Source organism: Lepidochelys olivacea (assembly GCF_965140295.1).
Source record: "Lepidochelys olivacea isolate rLepOli2 genome assembly, chromosome: 20".
NCBI classification, from domain to species: domain Eukaryota; kingdom Metazoa; phylum Chordata; order Testudines; family Cheloniidae; genus Lepidochelys; species Lepidochelys olivacea.
In genome coordinates, this window is record NC_140430.1 from 1,660,299 (window position 1) to 1,685,825 (window position 25,527).

The 25,527-nt window shown below is 65.9% G+C and overlaps 1 protein-coding gene across 5 annotated transcripts in view; it reads right to left on the bottom strand.

Annotated features, from left to right (window-relative positions):
- Nucleotides 1-22,886, bottom strand: part of KMT2D (lysine methyltransferase 2D) — a 48,369-nt gene extending 25,483 nt beyond the window's left edge. For 4 of the 5 annotated variants that reach the window (XM_084610253.1, XM_084610254.1, XM_084610256.1 and 1 more), the window contains exons 1-26: nt 22,543-22,886; nt 17,000-17,078; nt 16,005-16,122; nt 15,429-15,646; nt 14,120-14,229; nt 13,249-13,411; nt 12,465-12,630; nt 12,090-12,204; nt 11,482-11,636; nt 11,054-11,190; nt 10,405-10,524; nt 9,201-10,171; nt 8,598-8,711; nt 7,875-7,985; nt 7,622-7,726; nt 7,095-7,276; nt 6,329-6,493; nt 4,740-4,849; nt 4,578-4,625; nt 3,766-3,981; nt 2,978-3,121; nt 2,628-2,744; nt 2,238-2,362; nt 1,856-2,045; nt 1,544-1,624; nt 450-554 (exon numbers count right to left, since the gene is read on the bottom strand). In XM_084610253.1, the coding sequence (XP_084466379.1) occupies nt 450-554; nt 1,544-1,624; nt 1,856-2,045; nt 2,238-2,362; nt 2,628-2,744; nt 2,978-3,121; nt 3,766-3,981; nt 4,578-4,625; nt 4,740-4,849; nt 6,329-6,493; nt 7,095-7,276; nt 7,622-7,726; nt 7,875-7,985; nt 8,598-8,711; nt 9,201-10,171; nt 10,405-10,524; nt 11,054-11,190; nt 11,482-11,636; nt 12,090-12,204; nt 12,465-12,630; nt 13,249-13,411; nt 14,120-14,229; nt 15,429-15,646; nt 16,005-16,122; nt 17,000-17,048 (4,135 nt within the window). In that variant the 5' untranslated portion in view covers nt 17,049-17,078; nt 22,543-22,886. The remainder of the gene's footprint in view (nt 1-449; nt 555-1,543; nt 1,625-1,855; nt 2,046-2,237; nt 2,363-2,627; nt 2,745-2,977; nt 3,122-3,765; nt 3,982-4,577; nt 4,626-4,739; nt 4,850-6,328; nt 6,494-7,094; nt 7,277-7,621; nt 7,727-7,874; nt 7,986-8,597; nt 8,712-9,200; nt 10,172-10,404; nt 10,525-11,053; nt 11,191-11,481; nt 11,637-12,089; nt 12,205-12,464; nt 12,631-13,248; nt 13,412-14,119; nt 14,230-15,428; nt 15,647-16,004; nt 16,123-16,999; nt 17,079-22,542) is intronic. The other variant, XM_084610255.1, reaches the window with a different exon arrangement.
- Nucleotides 22,887-25,527: the final 2,641 nt, after the last annotated feature.

Consider the following 25,527-nt stretch of genomic DNA (forward strand, 5'->3'; position numbering starts at 1 on the left):
TTTGAACCAGATAAAATGGCACCTGGTTCAGGCTGAGAAAACAGGGTCACCACCATCCTCTGCTTGATTGGCAGCTGTACTATGCAACAAGCTGCGGGAACTGGTCTCCTCGGACCACCAGGGGCTTCAGCAAAGGGGAGCAAAGGGATCCCGCACAGGACTGAGCCACTAGCCTGGGAAGCTGGTCTTGGCAAGTCCCTTGCTTTGGGAATAGCCCATGTCACCCTCTGGGGGAGCTGGCACCAGGCTGTCGAGACCCATTGTGGGCTCCAGCACATGTTTGCTATTTCCCAGCACATGTTTCCCATTTCACCCTAGTGACAGGCATTTGGGAGGCCCCCTCAGCTTGTGGCCCTGGTTTAACTCTCCCGCTTCTGCCCTTCTTGCCAGCCCCGGCTGGCACCAGCACGGAACCGAGGGAGGTGTGAGGGGACGTCCGGCAGCCTGACCTTCTGTGGGGATCTTGTCAAGGTCGGAGCTGAGAGCACCCTCGCCGGGCGTCGCCGGCTTCTCGCTGTCCCCAGGATCCGGAGAACCTTTCGGCTCCTCTGCCCCTGGGAGACAAACGCACACGCCACCCACATCACCCCAGCTCAGCACCCGAGGCCAGGGGGTGTGCCGCTGCAGATATCTTCCTGCCCCACCCCACACACAATGGGGGCAGACATGCCATGGGGATGCTGGGTCGTGACCCCCCACCCCCACCCCATCGGGGGCGGGCGTGCCAGGGTCGTGACCCCCCACCCCCACCCCATCGGGGGCGGGCGTGCCAGGGTCATGACCCCCCACCCCCACCCCATCGGGGGCGGGCGTGCCAGGGTCATGACCCCCCACCCCCACCCCATCGGGGGCGGGCGTGCCAGGGTCGTGACCCCCACCCCCACCCCATCGGGGGCGGGCGTGCCAGGGTCGTGACCCCCACCCCCACCCCATCGGGGGCGGGCGTGCCAGGGTCGTGACCCCCACCCCATCGGGGGCGGGCGTGCCAGGGTCGTGACCTGGGAGCTTGGAAGTCCGTCCCCCCCTTTCAGCACCCTCCTTCCCTGAAAAGAGTAGGAACTGAGGGTGATGTTCTAGGCTACATCTCTATGGTTCTGAAGGTGGGGGAATCACTCTAGGACTCCAAACCATAGAGACTCCGGAGTCCTCCAGGACTGACCATAGATGCAGCCTGCCTAGATAATAGCCCACAGCCATAGAGCTGTAGCTAGAGTGCTTAGCCATGATGGATAGAGTGGCACAGCTCTATGGCCACGGGCCGGTTGGAGAGTACACTCTAGACAGGATCTCTATGGTCAGGGGAGTTGGTCAACAAGATGGGGAGCTCCAGCCATGGTGGAGGTTATACAAATGGAGTCCTGCATATTCAGATATTCAAATGAGAGGGTCACTCTATTTGCATAACCCCCCAGCACTCTGTACCAGCCTGCCATAGTGCTGAGTCCCGTCCCCACAGGGAACACCCCCCAGCCACGGGCCGGACACCAGCCCCCCCCCAGCCCCCACTCCCCACCCGCGGGCCAGCCCGGTGGGAGGTGCTCACCTGGGTCCTCGGCCTTCGCTTCAGCCCCTTTCGGGTCCTCCTCTTGGGCCACCAGGGTGCTGCTGTCCATGCTGCTGTCCCCTGGGGGGGGTGTCACAGGAGGGGGACGCTGAGCCAGCAGACGGCCCCTCCCTCCCGTGACGCCAGCCCCTTGGCAAGGGTGATCTCCGGCTCCTGGCACTACCCGCCCCCAGTCCAGGTGACCATGCCCAGCCCCTCAGATCCCTCCCCACCAAGCCAAGTCCCACCGGCCAGCCCTGCACCCTGCCAACCTCCGCTCAGAAGCCAAGGGCATCTCTGCAGCCCCCTTACCTTTCAGATGGGCAGGGGTCTCCTTCCCATCTCCAGGCACCTTTTGGAGTGTGCCGGGCACCCCAGGGTCCACCCTTGGTCTGGGAGCACCCTGGCCAAAGGGGGGGCAGGCAGCTCCATCCCCTACACCCCCCGCAGCCAGCAGGGCCTTCCGGCTCAGGTCCATGAGCGCCTTCCCGAAGAACGCTTCCTGCCGAAGGAGTGGGGAAGGGGACGGGAGGGGGCGGGAGGGAGCCAGGGGACACGTACCAGAGTTAACAGAGGAGCCAGACCCCATCCCCACCTCTCTGCCCAATGAAGCTCCCCCACCCTCCCCTCCCCCTCCCCTCTGCCCACAGCAGCAGGGGCTGACATGGCCCTGTCCCGCCACAGCCTGGCTTACCTGGAGGTAGGCAGGGAACATATCCTCCAACTTGCTCTTCTTCCTGCCTCTGCGTTTCTTCTTCTCGTCCACCTCCGTGGCACCCTGCTCCACAGCGCCCTCCGCTGGGATCTCCGCCGGCGCCCCTGTGGACAGCAGCTTCTGTTACTTCCGCCCTCCCCAGGAGGGAGTAAAGAACCCCGGAGACCTGGGGCCCTCCTGGAAGGAGCCCTGCCTTGGGCAGGGATTTCCCCATCGCCTCCCCGCACAAGCTGTGGTGCAGCTCCACCTCCCTCCATGAGATCCCAGAACTCAGGGTTGGGGCGGGGGCTGTTCTGTCCCAGCTACACCCCACGACACAGAGGTTAATGCCAGAGGGCCAGGCACTGCCTGGGCGCACGCGGCTCCTACCGTCCTCCGGGTGCCCCTCGGCGCTCAGCACCTCGCGACATGCCTCCACCAGTGCCGCCGAGCCCTTCTTCAGCCGGGTGTGGGACTTCCGCTGCCGCACCATGAACCCGCCGATCCCTGTGGGGGAAGATGAGCGTTGGGGGGTTACAGAGGGAGGCCTCAGCCCTGCTTAGCCGGTGGGTTTCACTGCACAGAGCCCAGGGCACAAGATGCTGGAACCGACACCCTCCAGCCCCAGCTCTGATGGGCTGGATTCGGCGGGACGCCTCCGTCAGCCACCATGGACAAGGCCCGGAAGAGCCCAGCTGATTAGCCGTCCCCTTGTCACGGACTGGTGCAGGAGTACTCACCGGGGCGGTACGGCTTCCGCTTCCTCTTCTTGCACTCCTCCGAATCCTCCAGCCCCTTCCCCGAGTCCACATCGGCGCCCCCGTCCCGGTCGGGGCTGGCAGCAGCTTCCAGCTTGATCTCACACTCCATGTGCTCCACACCCCCTGCGCGCGGGAGGGGGAGAGACGTTAGAGCGGGACTCCCTCATGCCCCCCAGTCCCACTATGGCAGAGGGAAAGTCAACTGACAATCCAGACCCCGTGTATCCCCCACTCCCACACCCAGCCCCACACATTGCTCGCCAAGCTGCGCCCCTTCTCCCCACGACACTGACCCTGGAGGAGCCAGTTCAGCCCATCAGCGACAGAGGGGTACCCCTCTCTCTGGTGCATCCTCCCCCACCAGCCATGGGCCCCTGAAAGCCAACAGCCACCCAGCTGGGCCCAGCAACATTCTCCCCACCCCACCCCACCCCATGCAGTTCTGCCAACGTGCCAACCCCTCCCTGAGCGCGTCCCTCTCTCTCACCTGCACCCCCCCGCGCACACGCCCCTCCCTGCACATGTATACGTCCCCCTTGCGCCCCAGTGCGGAGGATCCCAGCTGCAGCCACCTCCCACCCACCCACCACAGTGCCAACGCCCTCAGGCACCGAGCCGAGACCTGCCCTCCCGGGCACGGCAAGAGCCCTCGGTTCGGTGGGCTCGAGGGGCTGACCAGGCCTGGCAGCCCAAGCAGCAGGCAGCAGCATGCTTGCGTCCCGCGCCAGCCGGCAGTGGGGAGCAGGGGCCACACGAGGGGAGCGCACCTTCACCCTTCAGCAGGTCGTCCGCATCCAGATCCCCGTCCTTCTTCTCGTCCGCACCCAGGGGGTCGCTGCCCTCCAGGCCCCCCTCCCCATTCAGGGGGCCCAGCCGGGTCTTGCGTTGCCTGCGTTTGTGCAGAGGGGACATGGACAGGTTCCGCAGCACGGCCATGCCCGTCTCCGTCAGCCAGACGCCCTCGAAGCGGAAATACTGGGGCTCTGTGGGGGGAAGGAGGCAGGGCCAGACAACAGAGTTACGGATCACACGCTCTCCACTTGCAGGCTGGCCCAGAAGTCAGGATGCCTGGGTTCTATTCCGGGCTCTGCACTGACCCACTAGGAGACCTTGGGCCAGCCCCTGAGCCTCTCTGTGCCCTTCGTCTAGCCCGTTCAGACTGTGAGCTCTTCAAGGCAAGACAGACTCCTTGACCCCCTGCTCCAACTACTGGATTCCACAACCCTCCCCACCCCCCACGAGCCAGGAACAGAACCCAGGAGTCCGGGCTCCCAGCCCTAACCGCGAGACCCCACTCTTCTCCCTGAGCCGGGAATGAACCCAGGAGCCTTGGCCTCTGCAGCACACCCCTCCCTGGGAAAAAGGTGATACAACCCTAGCGAGACCGACTCGTCCCAAGCTCTGGGAGGGCTCAGAGCCCCCATGGCAGCTTCTTCCTTCCAGCTGGGAGAGCTGGGAGCCCGGTGCAACCAGAGGCCCTTCGGGGGGATGGGGCACACACTGGAACCCCCCAAGTGGGGCGGCGAGTGCAGCTCGGTCACACGGAGTGGAGAGCGTGTCCCCTTCCCCACATACTTACCCGGCTCCTTGATCTTCACCGGGATGATCTCTGGGGGGGCGACGGGAACTGGGGAGGGAAACAGACAGCGGTGAGTCCACCTGAGTCCCCGGCCCACTCCCCCCGCCCAGTCCCTGCTGCCCCAAGCACCTGCCTCCCGGCGCAGGGGAGGCATGGACGCACCGACTGGCTTGACCACGTAGGGCTGGCAGGAGCTGCAGTCGAAGCCCTCGTCTGCTGCCTGTTCCACCTCCTCCTCCGTGAAGAGATTGCTGCACACTGCGTGGATCCACCTGGGGGACAGGGACGGGTAAGGGACGGGGCGCAGCATGGGGCCCGGGGCCTCCCCAGGGGAAAGGCGCTTGGCTCAGGAACTCCCTTCGATTCTGCTCCCGGAGGCAGCCCCCGAGCGCTCCAGGGAACCCTCCCAAGCTGCCTGTCCTGGGGACGCCAAGGAACAAGCTGATCTCCACCAGGGGAACCCAGCCCCAAACAGGGAGCTGTGCAGGGACCCGTTCAATAAAATCAAGTCTGGTCTCTCGCTTAGACCCTCTTGCGGCAGGGGCAGGGCCCCGAGCACAGCCCCGTGTGCGTCCCCCGAGGCAGAACCCTGCTCCAGATCGGTTACATCTTTCTGGCCCTTATATTTTCAGAAACCTTTCAAAAAAATAAAAAAAAATTAAAAAAAATATGAGCCATCCAACAGCCTGCAGAGAGCCTGAAACAGTAACTCTTGGAGGCATGAACTGACCTGACTCCTCACCAAGGCTGTTGACTCTGAACCCTAATGGTGCCATATCGAGCTGAGAAGATGTGTGCCAGTGTGGATAAGATCCTGTCTCTAACCCAATAGCCCAAGGAGCAAGGATTAGGAGAGCTGTGTTGGCCATTTGCATGTTTCACTGGAAGCTGTCCCAGAATTCCCAGAGGCTGTTCCCAGGTCCAGGGACCAGCCGCAGATTGCATGAAGCAAGGGCTCCAGGGGGCAAACACCAGCTGGGGTGTCGGACCCCCTAGGACAGAGGTGGGCAAACTACAGCCCGCGGGACTGTTCTGTGCTCCCGGCCGGGGAGGCCGGCCCCCGGCCCCTCCCGCGCAGTGACACCGCTGCGCTCTGGCTCCAGCCGGGCAGCGAGCTCCTGCTGCTCTGAGCAGCATGGTAAGGGGGCGGGGGGTCCCGCAGGGCAGTCAGGGAGCAGAGGGAGGTTGGATGGAGCAGAGGATCTGTGGGGGCAGTCAGGGGACGGGGAACAGGGAGGAGTGGGAGTCCCGGGGGGCCTGTCAGGAGGTGGGGGTGTGGATAGGGGTCGGGGGGGCAGTCAAGGGACAGGGATGGTTGGATGATGGGATCCCAAGGGGCAGTTAAGGGTGGGGGGTCCCGGGAGAGGGCAGTCAGGGGATGAGGAGCAGAGGGTGGTTGGATAGGGGGTGCGAGTCCCGGGGGGTCTGTCAGGGGGCAGGTGTGTGGATAGGGGTTGGGGCAATCTGGAGACAGGGAGTGGAGTCCCAGGGGGCAGTCAGGGGCAGGGGACAAGGAATGGGGGGGTTAGATGGGTTGGAGGTTCTGAGGGGGGCAGTCAGGGGGTGGGGGGCAGTCAGGGGGCGGGGGCCAGGCTGTTTGGGGAGGCACAGCCTTCCCTACCCAACTCTCCGTACAGTTTTGCAACCCCGATGTGGGCTGCGGGCCAAAACGTTTGCCCCCCGTTTGTGTGCAGCCGCGTGGCTAGCCCCCCCACCGACCTCCGCCAGGCGGAAAGGGGGCTGGGCCTCACCGGTCGCAATGCCTGCACTGGATGAGCAGGTCGTCTTCCACGTACTTCGCCCGGCAGAGGGGGCAGGTCACGAGGCTGGCGCAGGGGGCGCAGTGCGTGGAGTTGTTCTGCCACTCACAGTGAAATCCAGGGGAGCCCGCCCCGCACTGCACGCAGCACACGCACCTACCGGAGAGAGGGGTCAGCACCAGCCCCCGCTGCACCCCCTGGCGCCCCGAGAGCCCCCCACGCACTGCCCGTCTCATGCCGCACTGCACCCCTACCCGCCTGTCCCGTCCCTACCGAGAGCCCCCCACGCACTGCCCGTCTCACGCCGCACTGCACCCCTACCGGCCTGTACCACCCCACCGAGAGCCCCCCACGCACTGCCCGTCTCACGCCGCACTGCACCCCTACCGCCTGTCCCGTCTCCCCAATAGCCCCCCACGCACTGCCCGTCTCACGCCGCACTGCACCCCTACTGGCCTGCTCCACCCCACCGAGAGCCCCCCATGCACTGCCCGTCTCACGCCGCACTGCACCCCTACTGGCCTGTACCACCCCACCGAGAGCCCCCCACACACTGCCCGTCTCATGCCGCACTGCACCCCACCCCAGGCCCAGGCCCCATTGCACACAGAGAGAGATGGATCAAGTCGGGGGTCAGAACAGGCTCCCCCCGCCCTCGGCAAGCCCCACGGCTGCCCTGGCTCCAGCCCAGAATCGCTGCTGCCCAGGAGGCTCCCCTGTGGCGCGGCTGGGTCGGGGCCCCGGCTCTGGCGCTCACCACTTGCACTTCCAGCCGCCCTTGGGCACGGTGTGCAGCGGCGGGTCCAGGCAGTAGGTGTGGTAGCTGATGTCGCAGTCGTCGCAAAGCAGCAGGCGCGAGGGGTCCGAGGCCTTGCCACACACCTCGCAGACGATGCACTCCACGCAGCGCCAGCCCTTCAGCAGCATCACCTTGGTGATCTGGGGAGCAGAGCGGGGCTGCACTGTGAGGGGGCAGGGAGGGGAGCCCCGCCCCCCGCAGGGCTGGCGCAGGGACGGGGAGGATCAATAGGCACAGAGGTCACACCCTTGCCCGTGGCACCGGACCCAGCTCAGAGCACTTCTGCTGGGGCAGAGAGGAAAGTGTCCAAGGGCCAGGCACGCAGCCTGTGGGACCAGCCGTAGGGACCCAGCCCCATGCTGGAAGGGGCCCAGTGGCACTGGGGCCCATGTGCAATGGCAGCTGACGGGAGGAGAGCTGCTCCCAAAGGTGCACAAGGGCCAGACTAGGGCTTGGGGGATCCAGCTCCTCCCACGCCACCTTACCTTGCTGTTGACGCAGTAGGGATGGTAGCACTGGGAGCACTGGGAGCAGGCCAGGAGGTGCCCCTCCGCCCCGCGCCCGAAGCTGCCGCACACCACGCACATGTCCTGCCGGGGAGAGACAGACGTCGGGGGGCTGGGCAGACACACACAGAGCCCCCCGGCCGAACCCGGGACCCGGCTCCTCCCCCCGGAACCTGGCTCCTCCCCTCCCCGGAACCCCCTCCTTCCCCGGGGGGCCCATCTGCTCCCCTACCTGCATGAGAACGAACTTGTCCGTGTTGGAGAAAAGCACCACAGTGTTCTGCATGGTGTCGTCCTCCTCCTCGTCATCCTCCTTGCTGGGGGAGCTGTCGATATCCGCCAGCTGGGGAGCAGGCGAGACAGGGTGAGAACACGTCACCGCTGGAGCAGGCACGGACCCACCCCCGGACCGAGCCAGGCACCCCAAGGGCGCCGGTCAGGGCCAATCCGGCCAGCTGAGCCGGAGACGGAAGCACCAGGTTCCCCCTGCAAGGCTGGAGTGGGGCCTGGCTTAGACACTGGGGGAGAATGAGCAGAACAGCACAATGTGCCGAAACCTGCGCTGCAGCCCCCCACAGCCCACGAGGGGAAAGGCCCTGTCCCCACTCCTACCCTGGATCTCATCAGACCCAGAGCCCCCTGTAGGCATGTCCCCCCCAGCCAGCCAGTCTTCCCGGCCTGGGATCTGAGCCAGCCCCCGCACACCCAACCAATCCCACCGACTGCCCGATGGAGAGGCTACCAGCTCTGGTTTAAGACACGGGGAGGGGGAATCAGAGCCCACCAGCACAACGCTCCTAGGGGTCACTCGCCAAGCACAATGCTCCAGACATCGGGAGTGGCCTGGGCCCCCCACAGATCCCACCCTGGGGAGCGAAGGGCTCCACAGCAGCCACTTCCGAGGGCCGGGGGGGCAACGCAGGGATGCAGAACCACCTCCCCAGCCCAGCCTTACCGCGAGGGTCTCAATGGACGAGGTGGTCGACTTCAGCCGAGCTCGGCCCCGGCCCCGGCCCCCCTGGGTCCCGCCTCGGGGCCGCCTCCTCCCTGGGAAGCTGCTGCTGCGACCCTAGGGCCAAGGGGAGGGGGGGTTACAGCAACACCCAGGCTTCCCAGAGCCAGGGACCTGCTCCAGCTGGCATGGCCCCCCGCCCGCTCCAGGGGGCACCAGGAGATGGCACAGCCCCTGGGACTCACGTGGGGGGGGGCACGCGGGACCCATGGGGGCTGCCCCATTCCCACTTGTCCCCCACCCTGCACCCCAGCAAAACGGCCAGCGGGGGATGGCGCTGACAGCGGAAGGGTGGGGTGCAGGGGCCAGCCTGACTCGGGATGGAGACAGTGCTCCCCTCCCTGCCCCACAGCTTGGCAGTGGGGTGTCAGACCAGGGTGGGGTGGCGCACAACGGGGGGCTGGAGGGAGCATGTGGTGAAGGGGTGCCCAGAGCCAGGCCCGATCCCAGCAGGGACAGTGAGAAAGCCCCCCATCCTGGTGCCCCTGCCACACCCTGTGCCCACATGTCCCCCCTTACCTGCCCGTGCCCCGGTCCCCCCGTTACCTGCTTGACGCGGGAGCGCCCCGGGGAGCTGCGCCGACGCCCCTTCTCCCCCTCGCCCTTGGCCCCAGTGCCGGGCTCAAAGAGCAGCGAGTCGTCCGTCTCAGCCAGCGAGTCGGTGCAGTGGGGCAGGGAGCCGGCGTCGTCCTTCTGCAGGCTGATGTCGGTGGAGGTCATGCCCAGCTCCATGGAGAGAGAGCCCCCGCCCTCAGGGTCCGGAGAGCCCAGCAGGGGCTCCGAGCCAGGAAAGCTGCTTCTGGTGTCGCCCTGGCTCAGGTTGGAGATCTCGTTGACGATGTCCGACTTGATGAGGGTGGGACGGGGCCGCAGGACGGGGGGCTCGGGGCCCCCCTCTTCCCCACGCTCCAGCAGCTTCCCGCCCGTCCCATACACCTCCATCGGGGTGGCCGGGCCCAGCTCCTCAGGCTCCAGCAGCATGGGGGACCCCTTAGGCTCGCTGGTGAAGCTGACCGGGGTCTGGCTGGACTCAGGGTCCCCCCCACCCCGGCTCTCCTCTAGCCCGTCCTCACTCAGTGGGGGAGAGCACCTCCCCCCGGCCCCCGCCTGCTCTGGCCCAGCGGCTCCCTCCTCCTCTTCCTGCTGTGCCAAGCCTGGGAACGGCCCCAGGGCCACAGCTGGGGTGGACTGGGCACCATCCCCGGCGGGGCTGGCCAGGGACCCCGCCTCGCCCCCTGCTGTGTCCATCCCCTCCTCCTCCCCACACTCCATCGTTTCCCTGGGCTGTGGGGGGCCCAGCTGGGGAGCAGGGGAGCCTGGCAGAGGGACTGTGGGGGGTGTGTCTGTCCGGGGTGGGGAGGCAGGCTCCTTGTCCATGGGGGGCTGGGGGCTGCCTGCAGGCTCCAGCGGGGCCGCGGTGATGGCAGGGGGTCCCGCTGGCTGCTTGGGGGCCGGTTCCTCTTTGGCATCCGGTGGCGGCTCCTCGGAGCGGGCGGGCGATGCAGCAACAGCGGGGTCTGGGGAGAGAATCAAGGGGGACAGTCACTCTCACGGGGGCGCAGAACACTCCGCCCCCAGCACCCGGAGGGTTAAAGGCGCCTCACTTCATTGGGCAGTTCGGAGCCTTCCAAGCAAAGGGCCCGACTCCCAGAATGCTCTGGGGCGGCCTCGGCCCGCATTCCCCCTCCCCACAGACGAGGGCAGAGCTGGCAGACCCGCCCCCAGGGGTGTTCGTGGGGCACCCCCTCACCTGGAGGGGCCGGGGGCAGGGCTGGCGGTTCAGGGGCCATCTCGGGGGGTGTCGGCTCCGTCGCCTCGTCCTTAGCAGGTGCTGCCGGGCCTGGCGCCTCCTCCGGCTCCGGAGCGGGACCTGGGGGACAGGATGGCTGGTTGGGGGGGTTGGAGGGGGAGCCCCCGAGCCCCTGCCTCACCCACCCCCCTGGGTCAGCAGCAGCGCCCAGCAACCAGAGGCCAAGCAGCGCCACCTAGCAGGCAGCACAGGGCCACTGGGCTCTGCCTGGGCTCGCCCCGGGGACGGGGGCCCAGCCTGGGGACACTCAACACAACACCCAACCTGTCCACGTTCCCTGGGCTCTCCCAAGCTCCAGCCTCTCGGCAGGGCCACCCAGACAGAGGCAAATACGACCGCTGGCTTAAAGAGGGGGAGAAACTGAGGCATGGGGTGGAGGGACTGGCTCAAAGTCACGCAGCAGGTCAGCGTTGGAGCTGGGAATAGACGTCAGGACTGTTGTCTCTCACCAGAGGGATCCTTCCTCCCAGCCAGTGGTGAGGAGGCAGGTGGAAACTCCTGGCACCAAGGGGTAATTCTCACAGGCCCACGCTGGGGCCAGGGCATCCCCAATGCTGTGGGGCCGGCGTGGGGCAGGGCATGCGCTCACCTAGTGGTTTGGCTTCACACCCCGAGGGCATCTCTTCCTGGGGCACGGCCCCATCCAGCTGCGGGTGTTTCTGCTGCCCTTGACACGCCGGGCAGGCAGAACCCCCTGCCGCATCACTGCTATCCGGGGGCAAGGGCCTGGGGGGGGATGAGCCACGTGAGGAGTGTCTGAGAGCCCCTGACCCATCCGGCCGGCCAGAGGTGCTGGAGGAGGAGGGATCCTGCCCTCTCCCCTGGCCCCAACACACCCTGGACCCCCGAACACCCACCCGGTGGTGCCCACGGCCCCTCCCCCGGTACCCGCAGCACTGGGCTCAGCAGCTTATAACGGGAGGGAGAGCGCTATCTGGCACGGCCAGGCCCAGACCCTCCTGCCCCCCCGGCAGGGACCCCCATGCAGGTGCCAGGGGGGACCCCTTTGCGACTCACTTCTGGCAGCTCTGGCAGCACCGGGCGGCATCGGTGCCTCCTGCCGCGCTCCGGTGCCGCTGGCATCCTTCACACACCGAGTAGCTCTCATACCAGTGGCACCCGGGGTCGAGCGCTGCCGGCCGCGACCCACAGTCGGAGCACACCCGGCAGTTCTGCAGGGAGACAGACAGTCAGCGGGGCTGGCTGGCACAGGGGCCAGAGAATGGGGCATGGGGCCTTCCCCCTCTAGGAACGCTGGCTCTGATCTGGCCCCAGGAGAGAGGACTGGCTGGCTCAGTGGAGGGGGGAATGGGGCATTTCCCCTGTGGGTGGCCCCAGCTCTGACCTGGCCCCAGGGCTGGAGGTGGGAACTGGCTGGCTCAGAGTTGGTGCTGTGCAGAGATCTCTTCCCCTTGGGTTATGGGGGCTGTGGGCCTGGGAAAGCCTGGGGTCCCTGTCCTTCCCACTGGGGACTCCAGCTGGGGGTGCTGGCATCAGGTGAAGCAAAGCAGGGCTTGCTCCGTGGGACGAGCTGCCAGGGCCCCAGAGCAGATGCCGCCCTGGCAGTCGGCCGGGCCCGGCCTCCCTGGGGCGCTCCCTGCAGGCGATGTAGGTGTGGAGCCCACCTTGCACTTCCAGGAGTCCGTGGGAAGGCTCTCAATGGCCGGCTTCAGGCAGAACGTGTGGTAGCCCTTATCACAGGCCTCGCACACCAGCATCATGGAGTCCGCGCCAGGCTGTCTGCAGGGAAGACGCTGCCCTCAGACAAGCCCCAGGCCCCTCATGGACCAAGCGCCACCGCCCCGGCCTCCCCACAGAGAGGAGCGCCGCTCAGGACAGAACCCAGGAGTCCGGACTCCCAGCTCCCCCGCCACTCTAACCCACTCCCCTCCCAGAGCTGGAGATAGAACCCAGGAGTCCTGGCTCCCAGCCCCCACTCCCCAGACCAGGAAGGCTGGTGCGGTTCACACAGTGCCCATGCCCAGGGTTTTGCCACCTACCTGCACGTTTGGCAGACTTTGCACTCGGGGCACTGCCAGCCAGAGCGTTTGTGTGGCGTGACGGGGATGTCCAGGCAGGTGCCATGGTAGTGCAGGCCGCAGCTGGTGCAGAAGAGCAGGTCGCGCAGGTCCCCCGGCCCGTCGCACACCATGCATCGCGAGTCCTCTGGGTGTGGGGAGCAGGGAGTCAGGGAAACGAGCCCTCCTGCACCCACACTGCCCGATGCCCAGCCTCTTCCCCCCACCTCAAAGCCCTGTCCCACAGCCTCTGCCCCCAACCCCTGCGCGTGCTCTGCCCACCCCCTAGGGCACCCCCGGCCAGCAGCATCCTCAGCCCCCGCCCCAAGGATCTCACAGCACCTCACCAACATCCACTTGGACCCCCCAGCTCCACCATCACAGCAGTGACAGGTCCAGGAAGAGAACCCAGGAGTCCTGGCTCCCAGCCCCTTCCCACGCACTCTAACCAGTAGACCCCATTCCCCTACCTGAGTAGTGGCCCCCAGCCCCTGCTCTAACCACTAGACCCCATTCCCCTGCCTGAGTCCTGGCCCCCAGCCCCCGCTCTTACCACTAGACCCCATTCCCCTACCTGAGTCCTGGCCCCCAGCCCCTGCTCTTACCACTAGACCCTGCTCCCCCTAGCCCCTTAAGGTTCCCAGGAGTCCCTAGCCCCTCCAAAACTCCACCAACCAAGCGGCAGAGGTGTGCCCAAGCAGCCCCTGTCCGTGCCCTTCTTCACGTCCCGCAGCACCCGCTGCCCAGGGGCCCTGGCTGCACCTACCCATCTGCACCGCCTCGGCCACGTGCTCCGGGCACAGGAGCTGGAGGGTTTTCATGGACTGGAAGGCGCCGCTGGCCGCCGCGCACGGGAAGTGGTACTGCCGCGGACACCCCTCTGAGTGGCACTGAATGGTAGCACCCATCCTCCGACAGTGTTCACATTTCTGAAAGCAGCAGGGACCCCAGCGCGGGTTAGAGATGCGGCTGGACGGACGCTGTCGCGGCTCGGCTCCTCCGGGGCGATCCCCGAGAGCCCCCAGCCCCCATACGCAGCCCCGGGGTGGGGTGCAGCACCTGCTTAACAGCTACGAAGCAACATGAGGCAAGGATCCCTCAGCTGGGACTGGGATGCAGCCACCCCGGGGTGGGGCATGGCAGCTGCTCGCACAGGGAGGTCTCACTCAGCACAGATACGCAGACACCCCCCCCAAGGGGAGCAGGGCAGCTGATTCACAGCCTGGCAGTTTAGGACAGGAAGTGAAGGAGAAGCCCGTAGCCAGGCGCAGCCTGTGAGTGGGAAATCAGGGAGGTGAATGCAAACACCCCTTGGGTGTTTGTCCAGGAGGCCAGGGTTTGTGCCAAGAGCCCCAGGGGCAGGGCCTCGCTTGAACACCTCTTCTGGAGGGCGGTGCCCGTGGCAGCACCGGGACCCCAGGGCTGGCAGGGGGGAATGTCCCCCACCCCCTGCTTCGAGCCCCAGACCTTCCTCAGAGGTCTCCCCTCCCAGGGGAGGCACTGGGTCGAGTCGGCTTAGGCAGACATCCCACAGCAGCGCAGCCCAAGGGGTCGCCTACCCGACCACAGCCGCCCCAATGCCAGGGGGCCTGCAGGCCCTCCCTCTCCCTCCCATTTGCTCACCCCCTTCCCCTCACCTGCGAGATCCCTGAGAAAACAGCTTTGCCCACGTCGCTCAGCCCGGCTCCGGCCTGCAGCTGCACCCCCACCGACCAGGCCGCACACCAGTGGTGGGCCCAGCAGTGCCCTGCGAGGGGAGGCAAGGGGTTAATGGGAGGACAGGGTCAGGGTAGGAGCCCCCCCCCCCGGCTCTCCTTCTCCAGAACTCTGCCCAGCGGGTGGGGAGCCCTCCCCCGAGCCATCTCAGGGGCCCCACAGGTCGGACAAAGCACCTGAAAAGGAAGGAGATGCCCGAGGTCCACAGCAGCCTTTGCACTTGTGTCCCTGGGCCGGGGGAGCATGGGCAGAACGAGGGGGTGAGAGAGCCTAGGGCTGGGGGCGGACAGCCCAGTGCTGGGGGCACCGGCGGAGCTGGGGACGGGCAGCCTAGGGCTGGGGGGGGGTAGCAGGGGCACCAGCAGAGCTGGGGGGGCAGGAGGCAGCCTAAGGCTGGGGGGTGGGGTAGCAGGGGCACCAGCAGAGCTGGGGGGGCAGGAGGCAGCCTAGGGCTGGGGGGGGGTAGCAGGGGCACCAGCAGAGCTGGGGGGGCAGGAGGCAGCCTAGGGCTGGGGGGGGGGGTAGCAGGGGCACCAGCAGAGCTGGGGGGGCAGGAGGCAGCCTAGGGCTGGGGGGGGGGGCGGCAGGGGCACCAGCAGAGCTGGGGGGGCAGGAGGCAGCCTAGGGCTGGGGGGGCAGGGGTAGCAGGGGCACCAGCAGAGCTGGGGGGGCAGGAGGCAGCCTAGGGCTGGGGGGGGCGGCAGGGGCACCAGCAGAGCTGGGGGGACAGGAGGCAGCCTAGGGCTGGGGGGGGGGTAGCAGGGGCACCAGCAGAGCTGGGGGGGCAGGAGGCAGCCTAGGGCTGGGGGGGGGTAGCAGGGGCACCAGCAGAGCTGGGGGGGGCAGGAGGCAGCCTAGGGCTGGGGGGGCAGGGGTAGCAGGGGCACCAGCAGAGCTGGGGGGCAGGAGGCAGCCAAGGGCTGGGGGGGGCGGCAGGGGCACCAGCAGAGCTGGGGGGGCAGGAGGCAGCCTAGGGCTGGGGGGGGGGGGTAGCAGGGGCACCAGCAGAGCTGGGGGGGCAGGAGGCAGCCTAGGGCTGGGGGGGCAGGGGTAGCAGGGGCACCAGCAGAGCTGGGGGGGCAGGAGGCAGCCTAGGGCTGGGGGGGGGGTAGCAGGGGCACCAGCAGAGCAGGGGGGCCGGAGGCAGGAGGCAGCCTAGGGCTGGGGGGGGGGGTAGCAGGGCCACCCTTCTGCGCGGCCTGCTGAAGACGCTCGCCCCGCGCTGCTCACCCGTTGGCTCGAAGAGCTCTCCTGGCGACACCCCCTCCGCGAAGCCGATCAGGGACAGGGCGTCCCCAGGGGCTCGAGGCTCGCCAGGGCCCCTGCTGTCCGGCAGCTCGGAGAGACGCTGGTTCCAGTCAGGCGCTGGCTCGAAGCGCTGGAGCTCCCGCTGCCCGTGCAAGCTCCACCCGCCGCAGTTGCAGAGGGCGCAGCGCCTGGGCAGGGCACTGGGGGCAGGGACCAGAGCAGAGTCAGTGGGGGCAGGGCGGGGGGGCTCCCAGAAGCACGTTCCCCTCCCCCCCAGTCACCTCCCCTCCCAACCCCTCCACTGTCCCCCTGCACCCTCCTTCCCGCGCCTGGGGGGCAGAGAGCATCCCCTGGGCTTTTGGGTCCCAGCACCAACCAGGCAGCTCCATTTGGCTTCCCTACAAGACAGGGGATCGGGGGCCTGAGCGCCGGGCTGGGCCCCTCGGGGGCATCACTTGAGTGGGGCGGACCCACTCCCCTCGTCTGCTCCCTGCCCTATATCACAGCACCCAACTCCTGGCTCTCAGCGTTGCAGGTGTCCCACCCCACAGCACTCACCCACAGGCCTGGGGAGGCTCCTTGGCTTCCGGTTCCGGGGCAGCGGGGGCCCCTTCCGGCGGCTTCAGGGGGTCTCCTTCCGCGCCACCCCGCTCTTCTGAAGACGCGCCCCCGTCGGCTGCAACAGGGGAGCTGCCCCATCAGGATCCCAGCAGTGGAGGTGCCCAACCCCCGGGACACAGATTCCCCACCCCCACCGGCACAACTCCTGCCACAAACTGGGCCATGGCTCAGCGTGGCCCTTCTGTTTTCAGGGCACCGAGTGCATCCCCCTCACCCAGCAGAGGCCATTCCACTGGGGGATCCCTGTAACCGCACCCCATAGGACTCTGCACCAGGCGGCTGCCTGTCGTCCCCCCTTCAGCCACGGCAGCTGCCCGGGATGCACCACGGGGCCCCTAACAGGACTGTATAATGCCTAGTGAGACACCTGCTTCACCAGCCACATCCCCTACACGTCGTGGATCATTCATCCATCGGCCCCCTCCAGGCCCTTCGCCCACAGCTCACCGCTGCCCCCTGGTTACTGCACTGGGCCAGTTTCAGACCCATTGCTCTGATGGGGAAACTGAGGCACTGGCCCAAGATCAAACAAGACAGCTGGGGATAGAACCCAGAAGTCCTGGCTCCCAGCCCACCCAGCTCTAACCTTTCGACCCCACTCTTTAGGGGAAGGAGTTTCAGGTAAGCCGGAGCCACATCGGAGCTGGCAATTCCCATGTAACAATGCCCCAAAACTCCAGGTAAAATGCAGCCAATTTGGCTGTTTCTGTGGGATGGAGGGGGGGACGTGTGGCCCCGAAACTCAACACCCCAGAGGGGTGTGACTCCGTCTGGCCAGGCATGGGCCGTACTCCTGTGCCATGCCACACTGCAGCCCTTGGCAATGGCTTGAGGCAGCCAACAGCCTCCAGGCCAGGCGGCTCCTGTAGGGAGCTGCAATGGGTGCCCCCAGCAAGGCCCCATCTGGCTCCACCCCCATGCCCCGGACTCACCTGGCACCTCACAGTCTTTGGCCTGGCTGGGCGGTTTCCGATCATCCATCCCGTCTCCTGCCGTCCCTCCCTGAGAGACCTGCAGCCAGGGAGGAGGGGACATGTCAGCTCATTAACACCGGCCGGGGCCTCACCCACCGTGCCCTTCGTTTGCCCCCAGCTCTGACCTAACCCCAGCCCCCCTCCCATTGGCACGCCAGACCCTCGGCTGCTGGCACAGACCCTGCGCCGTGAGATAGAGCCACTTGCCCCAGCCCTGAAGAGCAGCCGCAGGCATCGCTCCCACCGGACAGCCGCTCGAGTGGGGTAGGTCTCAGCCCAGCTCCCTGCAGGAAAGGGCCCACGTCACAGAAACCAGCCCCACAGCCTCCAGCAGGCCAGGAACCTCTAGCCAAGCCCCCTCCCTGCTCCCACCCCACAGGGGTCAGCTCACAACCACCTGCAAACCCCAAGGCCTGCCTGGGGCAGTGCCACCCCACAAGCCTGGAGTCTGCAGTTCTCTGCTTAGCTAGAGGGAGCACAGCCAGGGCAGAGACTTGACAGGCTTCCCAGCCACAAACATGGCCCCAACCCCTTCACTCGCCTGCCAAGAGCCAGCGGGGCTGTCCCCACCCCCGCTGGGGCATCGTCAGCGCCAGACAAGGCCCAGAGAGACGCCCGTATGTGTACTGAGCCCTGGCAAACTCATGGTGCCCACTGGGCTCATCACATAACACCCACCCCCCATCAGAACCGACCCCGCGCATCAGCAGTCGGGCCATGGAGAGCAAGCTCCTCTCCCACCCCAGTGGGGGCTCTGCAGGGCCAGGCTGGCGGGGCAACTGGAGGCAGGACTCCGTCACCAGGGCGATCAGACAGGCCCCCTGCCAGCACCACAAGAACGACCAGCGTGCGCCCTACGGAGGGTCTGTTCTGGGGAGGTCTGGCTTGTGCTAAAGTAAGCAGGACTAGACAAACTGGGGGGCGGGGGGGATCCCAGCATGCTTTGCTCCAAGCACACATTTCACAGGAACCTCGTTCCAACCGGACAGGCCTCCCACACTCGGAACCCCCTGCCTGCTCCCACAACCCCAGCTGCCCGCTTCTCCTACAATGCTACCCAAGGACAAACTGAACCGGGCCAGCTGCGGCCTGCACCCAGGTGCATGGTGGGAGATGTAGTTCTGCCAGTTTGCCACGGACGTGGGCCCAGGAACAGGAAGGGGTCGGCGCAGATTATCTGGGGCAGGGTGTTTGCAGGCGAGGCCGGTGGCATCTGTATGGACAGACCTCAATTAGAGCCACCGCAGGTGGTAGCAGCCAGCTTCCTTCCCAGCACAGCCTGCAAGAGTGGGCACCCCCAGCCGCCTCATGGGTTCAGGGGGCCAGGCATTGCTGAGAAGCAGCTGGGGGCACCAGGCGATGCCACCTTACCCAGCACGCAACCGCTGGGTGAAGCCCAAAGCCCAGGGTGTGGGGACATGCTCAGGGCTCCTGGGCTCCACCCCTTGCCACTGTAGAATCTTGGACAAGCTTCCACCACTCCGTGCCTCAGTTTCCCCATCAGTGTCGCAGGCTGATGCTGCTCTCCCCGGCACAGTCACTAATGAGCTCGTCAGATCAGAGGGCAGCGTTTGTTTGACCTTGCTCCGGGCGCACAGACTCTTGTAAAATTGAAAGGGGATTGTTCCCTGCGAGCAGCCAGGGTTGAAGTGTTGGCCTGAAGACAGAGCTTCCTGGGGCAAGGTCCCCCGGGCACAATGGCAGAAGGGGAAGAGCACGCCCCCAAAAACATGTCAAGCTGCTCTGCACTGGTCTCTCGTCTGGGCAGTGATCAGCCCTGACCATGCTTAGCTTCTGAGATCCACTGAGCCCTCAGCTGGTGCTGGCTGCATGGACAGATCACCTGGGAGCTCCAGGGGATGGGGGGAGACATCACCCACCCCATGGCCCAGACAGGTCTTCTTGTCCCTGGCCCTGGAGCAGCTGGCCCAGGCACAGTCAGAGATGGGGCACTGGGCTAGATTGCTCCAATCTGCTGGAGCCGCCCCTCTCACGACCCTGAGGGATGCTCTGTGAAACCTCCCCAGCCCAGCGCTCTTGGGAGGGGCACCTGCAGGTGGAGTGGGCCACGAGCCCTCTGACCCCCACATGGCCTTTGCCCCCGGACTCCTGGCAAGCCAAGCGCAGCTTTACCCAACCCACGCTGGGCATCGCCACCCATGATGGTGGAAGAGGATGAGAACTAGGTCAAAGTATGGGGCTGGAGGGCTCCCCCCACCCACCCACCCACCCACCCAGAGACAGCAGCTCCCACGTTAGCACGCTCCAGCTGCCACGTCTGTGTCTTGTGGGAAGCAGTATGGTCTAGTGTTCAGAGTAGGAGATTTGTCTGGGGTCTCTCCCTGGTTCTGGGAGGGGAACGGGGTCTGGTGGGTTAGAGATGGGTGGGCTGGGAGCCAGGACTCCTGGGTTCTCTCCCCGGCTCTGGGAGGGGTCTTGTGGCTGGATCAGGGGGGCTGGGAGCTGGAACACCTGGATTCTGTTTTGACTCCCTTTGTGACCTTGGACCAGTCACTTCTCAGCACCTCAGTCTCCTCCTCACTGCAGAAAGTGGGTAGATAGGGCATGACCCGGCGATCTGCCAAGCCACCTCCGCTCCCCACTGACCCCAGCAGGACCCAAGGAGCACTCAGCCCCCCAGGGCCAAGCCAGGCATTCACCAGTTGCTTTGAGGTGCCCTAAAAGAGAGTCACTGGAGAAAACGCCAGGTGGGATGGAACTGATGGCACCAGAGGTGGGACAAGGACGAGGGAGCTGTACTCCAGACTGGCAGGGCCCGGGTACACCCCTGCCAGCATCACCAACCTCTCGCTGGTGTGGACCTTCCCAGAAAACCGGGGCTGAGAACGAGACCTCTTGGCGCCATGGGGGGAGGGGAGAAAACGGACCGAACCATCACCGGCCGTTTCTCTGTCAGATGCAAAAGACCTCGAGGTCTCAGCGAGCAAAATCAGTGCAGACAAACACCTTGGGCCCCGATCCTACAGGCAGATCCCTGTGGGCAGATCCCAGCATCCACAGCGGCTCGGCAGGGGGGCAAGGGCTCAGCCCGCATGGAGCCAATTGCGGAAGGAGGGCCATATAGACAACCCTACACTGAAGGGCCTACTAGCCAAAAACCCAAACCCTCCAGATTCCCAGAGACAGGTTCCATTCCCGAGCAGCAGGACTTGCCACAGCAACAAAGTTCTAGATTAAGAGGCAATTTGGGCAGCTCCGAGCTGGCACCAAAACTGAAATGTTTTCAAGGGATTGTGTCAGGGGCGGATTTCCTGTGACCCCCTCAGAGCACCACCCGCCCCCCCCAGGGTCCTTCTCCCACAGGGGTAGCATTCTAGTGCACGCTCCATAGGCCGGGGGCTGTAATTTCATTGCATCACTGGGCCTCACCCCAAGGGGGGTTTCCTGTGTTTTGTTTTTAATTAGGCCCTGCAACACCTCACCCTAAAAAGGCCCCTCACAACACAGAAAAATGGCCCCTGGGAGATGCATAGCCACACAGCCACACAGGGTGAAGGCCCTGGATGGAGCCAGGACTCCTGTGTACTGGTGGCAGCTCGGGGGGAGTGCTGCCAAGTGGTTGGAGCAAGGGCCTGGGCATCTGGTCAGCAAAACAGAGGCATGAGGAGCCTGCCCACAAGAACAGGGTGTTGGTAAAGACAGACCCAATAACAGGCTGTAGGTGGCTTGTGACAGCAGGGACACAAAACACTGCAGCCTGACCAGACCCGACACAAGATCCCTGCCCTCCGACCCCTGCTCTGCCGGCGTAAACGCGGAGTAACAATGCCAGCAGAGCTGCTCCCGCTTTCCACTAGCGGGATGCAGATCAGAACCTGGTCTGCTGCAGTTTTAACCTGGTATTAATTTAAGCCACACATGGTGTCTTTTTATATTGATTGATTGAGTGGGCAGGTCCGGGGGATTGCCCGGCCCCGGCCTCTGGAGGTGAAATGTGCAGTGAATTCATCTCATTAAATCTGAGCAAGCCTGGCCTTATTAAGCAGAACGCACGGCCCAGCTCCAGCCCTGACACCGCAGCCCTTGGGACTCCTGGCTGTTGTGTCTGTTTATAGGGGGGCAGATCCAGCATTACTCCCGCTGCGTGCCCTGCCCGCCCAACCCCCACCCCGCTATCCTCTCTTCCCCATGTGACAGGCGAGGCCGCAGGAGGCTGGAGGTGGCACCCACGGGGAACAGCTAGACCGCCAGCACAGACAGGGAGCGCAACAGGTGCAGCCCAGCCTGTCCTGAGAGCAGAGACAGAGAAAGTGTTTGTGGATTTGCTGGGGAAGAGGGTCCCCCCCGCCCCCGTCTCCCCACTCACACACACTCTCATTCACGATTCCACCACACCAGGGAAGCTCAGACAGGAGCCGGATTTAACTGGGGGGAGAGGCGCAGAATCTGGGCCCCATGGTCTTCGGGGTTTGATGCCGGTGATGGGGGAGGGGTGGGAACTGCCTACCCAGGGCTGCTGGTTCTGTTCCCCTGAAGCTCAGGGATCAGAGACGCTGCTGGGGAACAAAAGCCTGGAAAGCCACATTTCTGCCTGGGAAAGGGGGAAAAAATAAGCAAGAGCTCTCCCCCGCCCCCCCCAAATCCCACCACTTTCTGTTTGAGTAAATCTCCTAGGGCTCCCTGCTAATCCGCTGGAGATTACACTCAGCCCAGGATAGCTGAAGGCCGCTAGGCCGCACTGAGGGTCGCTCTGTTTCTGGGGGAACCACCCCGCAGCGTACACTTCCTAGTAAAGGGGCAGTGTGAGGAATTTAGGGGGGAGCAGCTGGAGGGGGGGAGCCCCGTTCCCTCACCCCCAGTATGTTTACAGGAAGCAGTAGGGAGAACACAGCCAACAGCCTCGGAAAGGCAGGAGGGAAGGGGAAGGGAGTGAGCAGAGTTAGCCCCCCCACACACCAAATACCCCCCTGCACCCCCCTTCAGGCCAGGGGTCAGCCCCTCTTCACAGGCTCCAAATGCAGCAGAATTTGGGGGTGATACAGACAGGCCCTGCCCCATGGAGAGAAAGCTCAAGCTAGGCCTATGATCAGGAATTGTACATAACAAAAAGCACCCCCCAGGCCCCCCTGCAAAAAACAAACTCACCCCCCCATGCCCCCTCACCCCCCTCCTACCCTCACCACACCCCAATCTCCCCCCTTTTCCCCCCCAGGCTCCTCCGCCAAGATCCACCGCTGTGCAAAGGGATCCCCAACTTAATCAGGGCCCTGGGTGGGGGGTGAGCCACGGAACCCCACACCGCCCTCCCCGCCTGCCCCCCAACTCCTCCGGAAGCCGCAGGGGGGGCTGCGCCCCGCGGGGGGGCGGCGCTCGAACCGCTCCCGGCGCGGCGCAGAGGCCTAGGAGCAGAAGCTATTTCCAGTTTACTCCGCTCGCTTCCTCTCCGCCCCCCCCCGCCCCGGCCCCGGCCCCAGCCCCAGCCCCGGCCCCCCCCCGCGCCCCGGGGAGAGGGGGCGCCAGGCCAAGGGGGTCCCACTTACCGCGTTACAAGGCCGTCCAGAAACCCGCACCCAGCGCCAGCCGCCGGCGGGCGGCCGCGGAGAACATTGTCCACGAAATAATTAAAACACCCCCCCAAAAAAGGGGGGGTCTGATTTTCCTTCCCCCCCCCCAAAAAAAAAATAAAGCGTCACCCGCAGCGGAATTCGGTGGTGTGGAAACGCGGCTAGCTCCAAATCCGGGGTCACACCGCGGGGAGTGGGGGGGGGCAAGGGCCCAGCCCTCCTCGGCCCTGGCTGGGGGGGGGGCTGCACGGCCGCGGCCCCCTCGGGCGCCCCCCAGCCCGCGCGAGCGGGGCGCCGGATCCCGGGGCAGACACAAAGGGAGCTGCTCCGGCGTCGCCTTTGATCCGCATCCGACGGAGCCGGGCCTGGCCGCTCCCTCCGGGGGGGGGGGGCTGTCGGGGGGGGGGGGGCGGACCGAGCCCGGCCCGGGGGGGGGAGGCGGCGGCGCGGGGGGGGCCGGGAAGTTTCTCGCCCCGGGGGAAGCGAGCGCCCGCCGCGGGCCTGGCTACATTGTAACCGCCCCGGAAGCGGACACGCAGCAGCCGCCGACCCCCCGCGCCGGCCCGGGGCGGCAGCAGGGGGGCAGGACTGGGGGGGGGAGTGTGGGGGGGGGTGAAGTGCCCTCCCCCCCTCTCGTGGCCGGCCCCCCCGGCTCCTGCAGAGAGAGGGGGGGCTCAAAGGGGGCAAGGCGGGCGCCCCCCCCCCCGCTGACGCCCCCGCCGCCGCCGCCCGGGCTTCAGGGAGCGGAGCGGAAAGTGCCCGCCGAGGCCGCCATTTTCGGAGAGGAAAGTAGTCCTGCTGGGCCCCCCCCCCCGGCCAGGGGAGGGGGGATCCCGCGCGGGGTCCGGCCCCTGCCGCTGCCCCGGGGGCGACCCCGCGCGGGCGGGGGGGCGGGCTCGGGGCTGGGGGGGGCGCTCCACACCGGCCCCCTTCGCGGGGGGTGAGGGGGGGGCGAGGCTCTATTTTTTGTGTTGGGCCCGGGCGGAGGGACACGCTCACGCAGCCCTCGGCAGCGAGGAAGTGGGGCTGTGACGGTACGGAACCGCAGCGCACGCTCGCCGGGATCCCTCCGCGCGGGTTAACCCTGCCCTGCCCGGGCCGGCTGGTGGCGAGCACGTGGGCCGAGCTCTGAGCGCTGCTCCCCCCCCCACCTTGGAGCTGGGGGGGGGCGCTTTGGGGCTGCGCCCCCGCCCTACGCGGAGCATGGGGGCCAGGAGCGCCTCGCCCCCCGAGGCCCCGCAGCGTGCACAGATGGGTCCCGGGGGGGGGGGCTGGTGAGCGCCCCCCCGCCCAGCGGTGTCGGTGCAATACCCCTGCACGGCCCAGGGGGGCGCCCTGCCCCCGGCACATGGCTCCGGACGCGGCAGACCCACAGCGCCCCCTGCGGTGGGAGCCCGCCCCCTTGTCAGCTCTGCCCGCCGGGTGCCGCTTTCCCCTGCCCCCCCCGCCGGGGTAATCCCCTGCCCCCTGGGGCCCCTCTGCCCGCCTTGGTGCTGTTCAGGGCCCGGCCTCGCGCCCCCACGCACGCGCTGGCACGGGAGCCTTTGGAACAGGCGTGCCCCATAGGACGGAGACTGGGGTCAAGCCCGAGTGGGGGGGGGCAGGAGATTTGTCCGTCCGGGCACGTCTCACTGTCTGTGAGCTGGGTTCTGTTCCCAGCTTGCTGTGCGAGCTCAGGAGAGCCGCCGTGCCGATCCGTGCCTCAGTTTCCCCACTTGTAAAACAGGGGACAGGGCCCCTGCAGAAGGGTGACGTGGCTTTTTTGGTGAATGTCTGTACTTCACAAACAAGGTGTGTGAGGTAATATCTTTTATTGGACCAGCTTCTGTGGGTGAAAGAGGCCAACTTTCGAGCTGCAGGGAGCTCTCCTTCAGATCCGGAGCAGGACAGAGTTTCCGCTGTGCCAAAAGCCCCAGCCCCTACCACTCCAGATGAAGGGGAATCCCCATCAAGCGTTAGCAGCATAGACCCTAAGATGCATGGTTGAGCAGTTCTGATTCCATCCCATAGAGGGCAGGGCTGCTCAGGAACCAGCATGTTTTGGATTTTTTTAAGTCTTTTTTTTATTATTATTTTCTGTTATCCTGTCTTCTGCAAGGCTGTAGCCTTATCTGTAGAAAATTTTAACTAAACTTTTTAAAGATTATATTGCTATGCACACCTGAAACCTGATTCCAGGGTAGGGGGGAAATACCTGATCCTCAACACATGGCTGAGCTTATGGCAGGGAACAAACCCCTTTGGGACTGCAGCAAGCCCCAGCTGTGTGGGTGGTGAGCACATTACCCCATCCCCACGGGGCACAGTGACACCGCTGAAAGGCAGGAGTGGGGCTGGAACTGGGATCTACCAGCTCCCAGGCCCCACCCCTCCAGCTCAGGGATCTTCATTTGCTGTGACCGGTGTAGGGCAGTGCATGGAATTGGCCAGTTCTGATTCCCTCCAGGAGAGGGCGGCGGTGCCCAGTCGATTAGTGAGATCTACGCTCCCAGATGTTGGGGGGGTCTCTCCAAGCTCACACCTGTCTGTAATAGCATGGGGGGGGGCGTCAATAGCAGGTTGCTCTGCCTGTGGGAAGCAACGGTTCCTTCCCCAGCTTCCCAGGGCAGAGCAAACGCAATGCAATGGCTGGGAGACCCTGCCTCCACTTTGCAGAGAAGCAGGCAAGCCTCAGCCTTGTTCAAGAGGGGAGAGGGGCCTTGGGTCTCAGACCTCTCCCCCCCCCCCCCGTCCTGGGCCTCTCTGCTCAGCTGAGGGGGCCAGTTGGGGCCAAGATATTGGTGCTTATGGGAGGCTGTGAGCGCATTTCACTGAACAGCCATCACATGGGAGCAGCATTTAGCAGCTCCTGCTGCGGCCCCCGGCTGCGCTTTGCCCTGGCAATCCACCGGGGAAGAGCTGCGTGCCCCATGCAGACCCCCAGAGCACCCTCTGGCTGCAGAGGAGCAGAGCCCCAAGCCC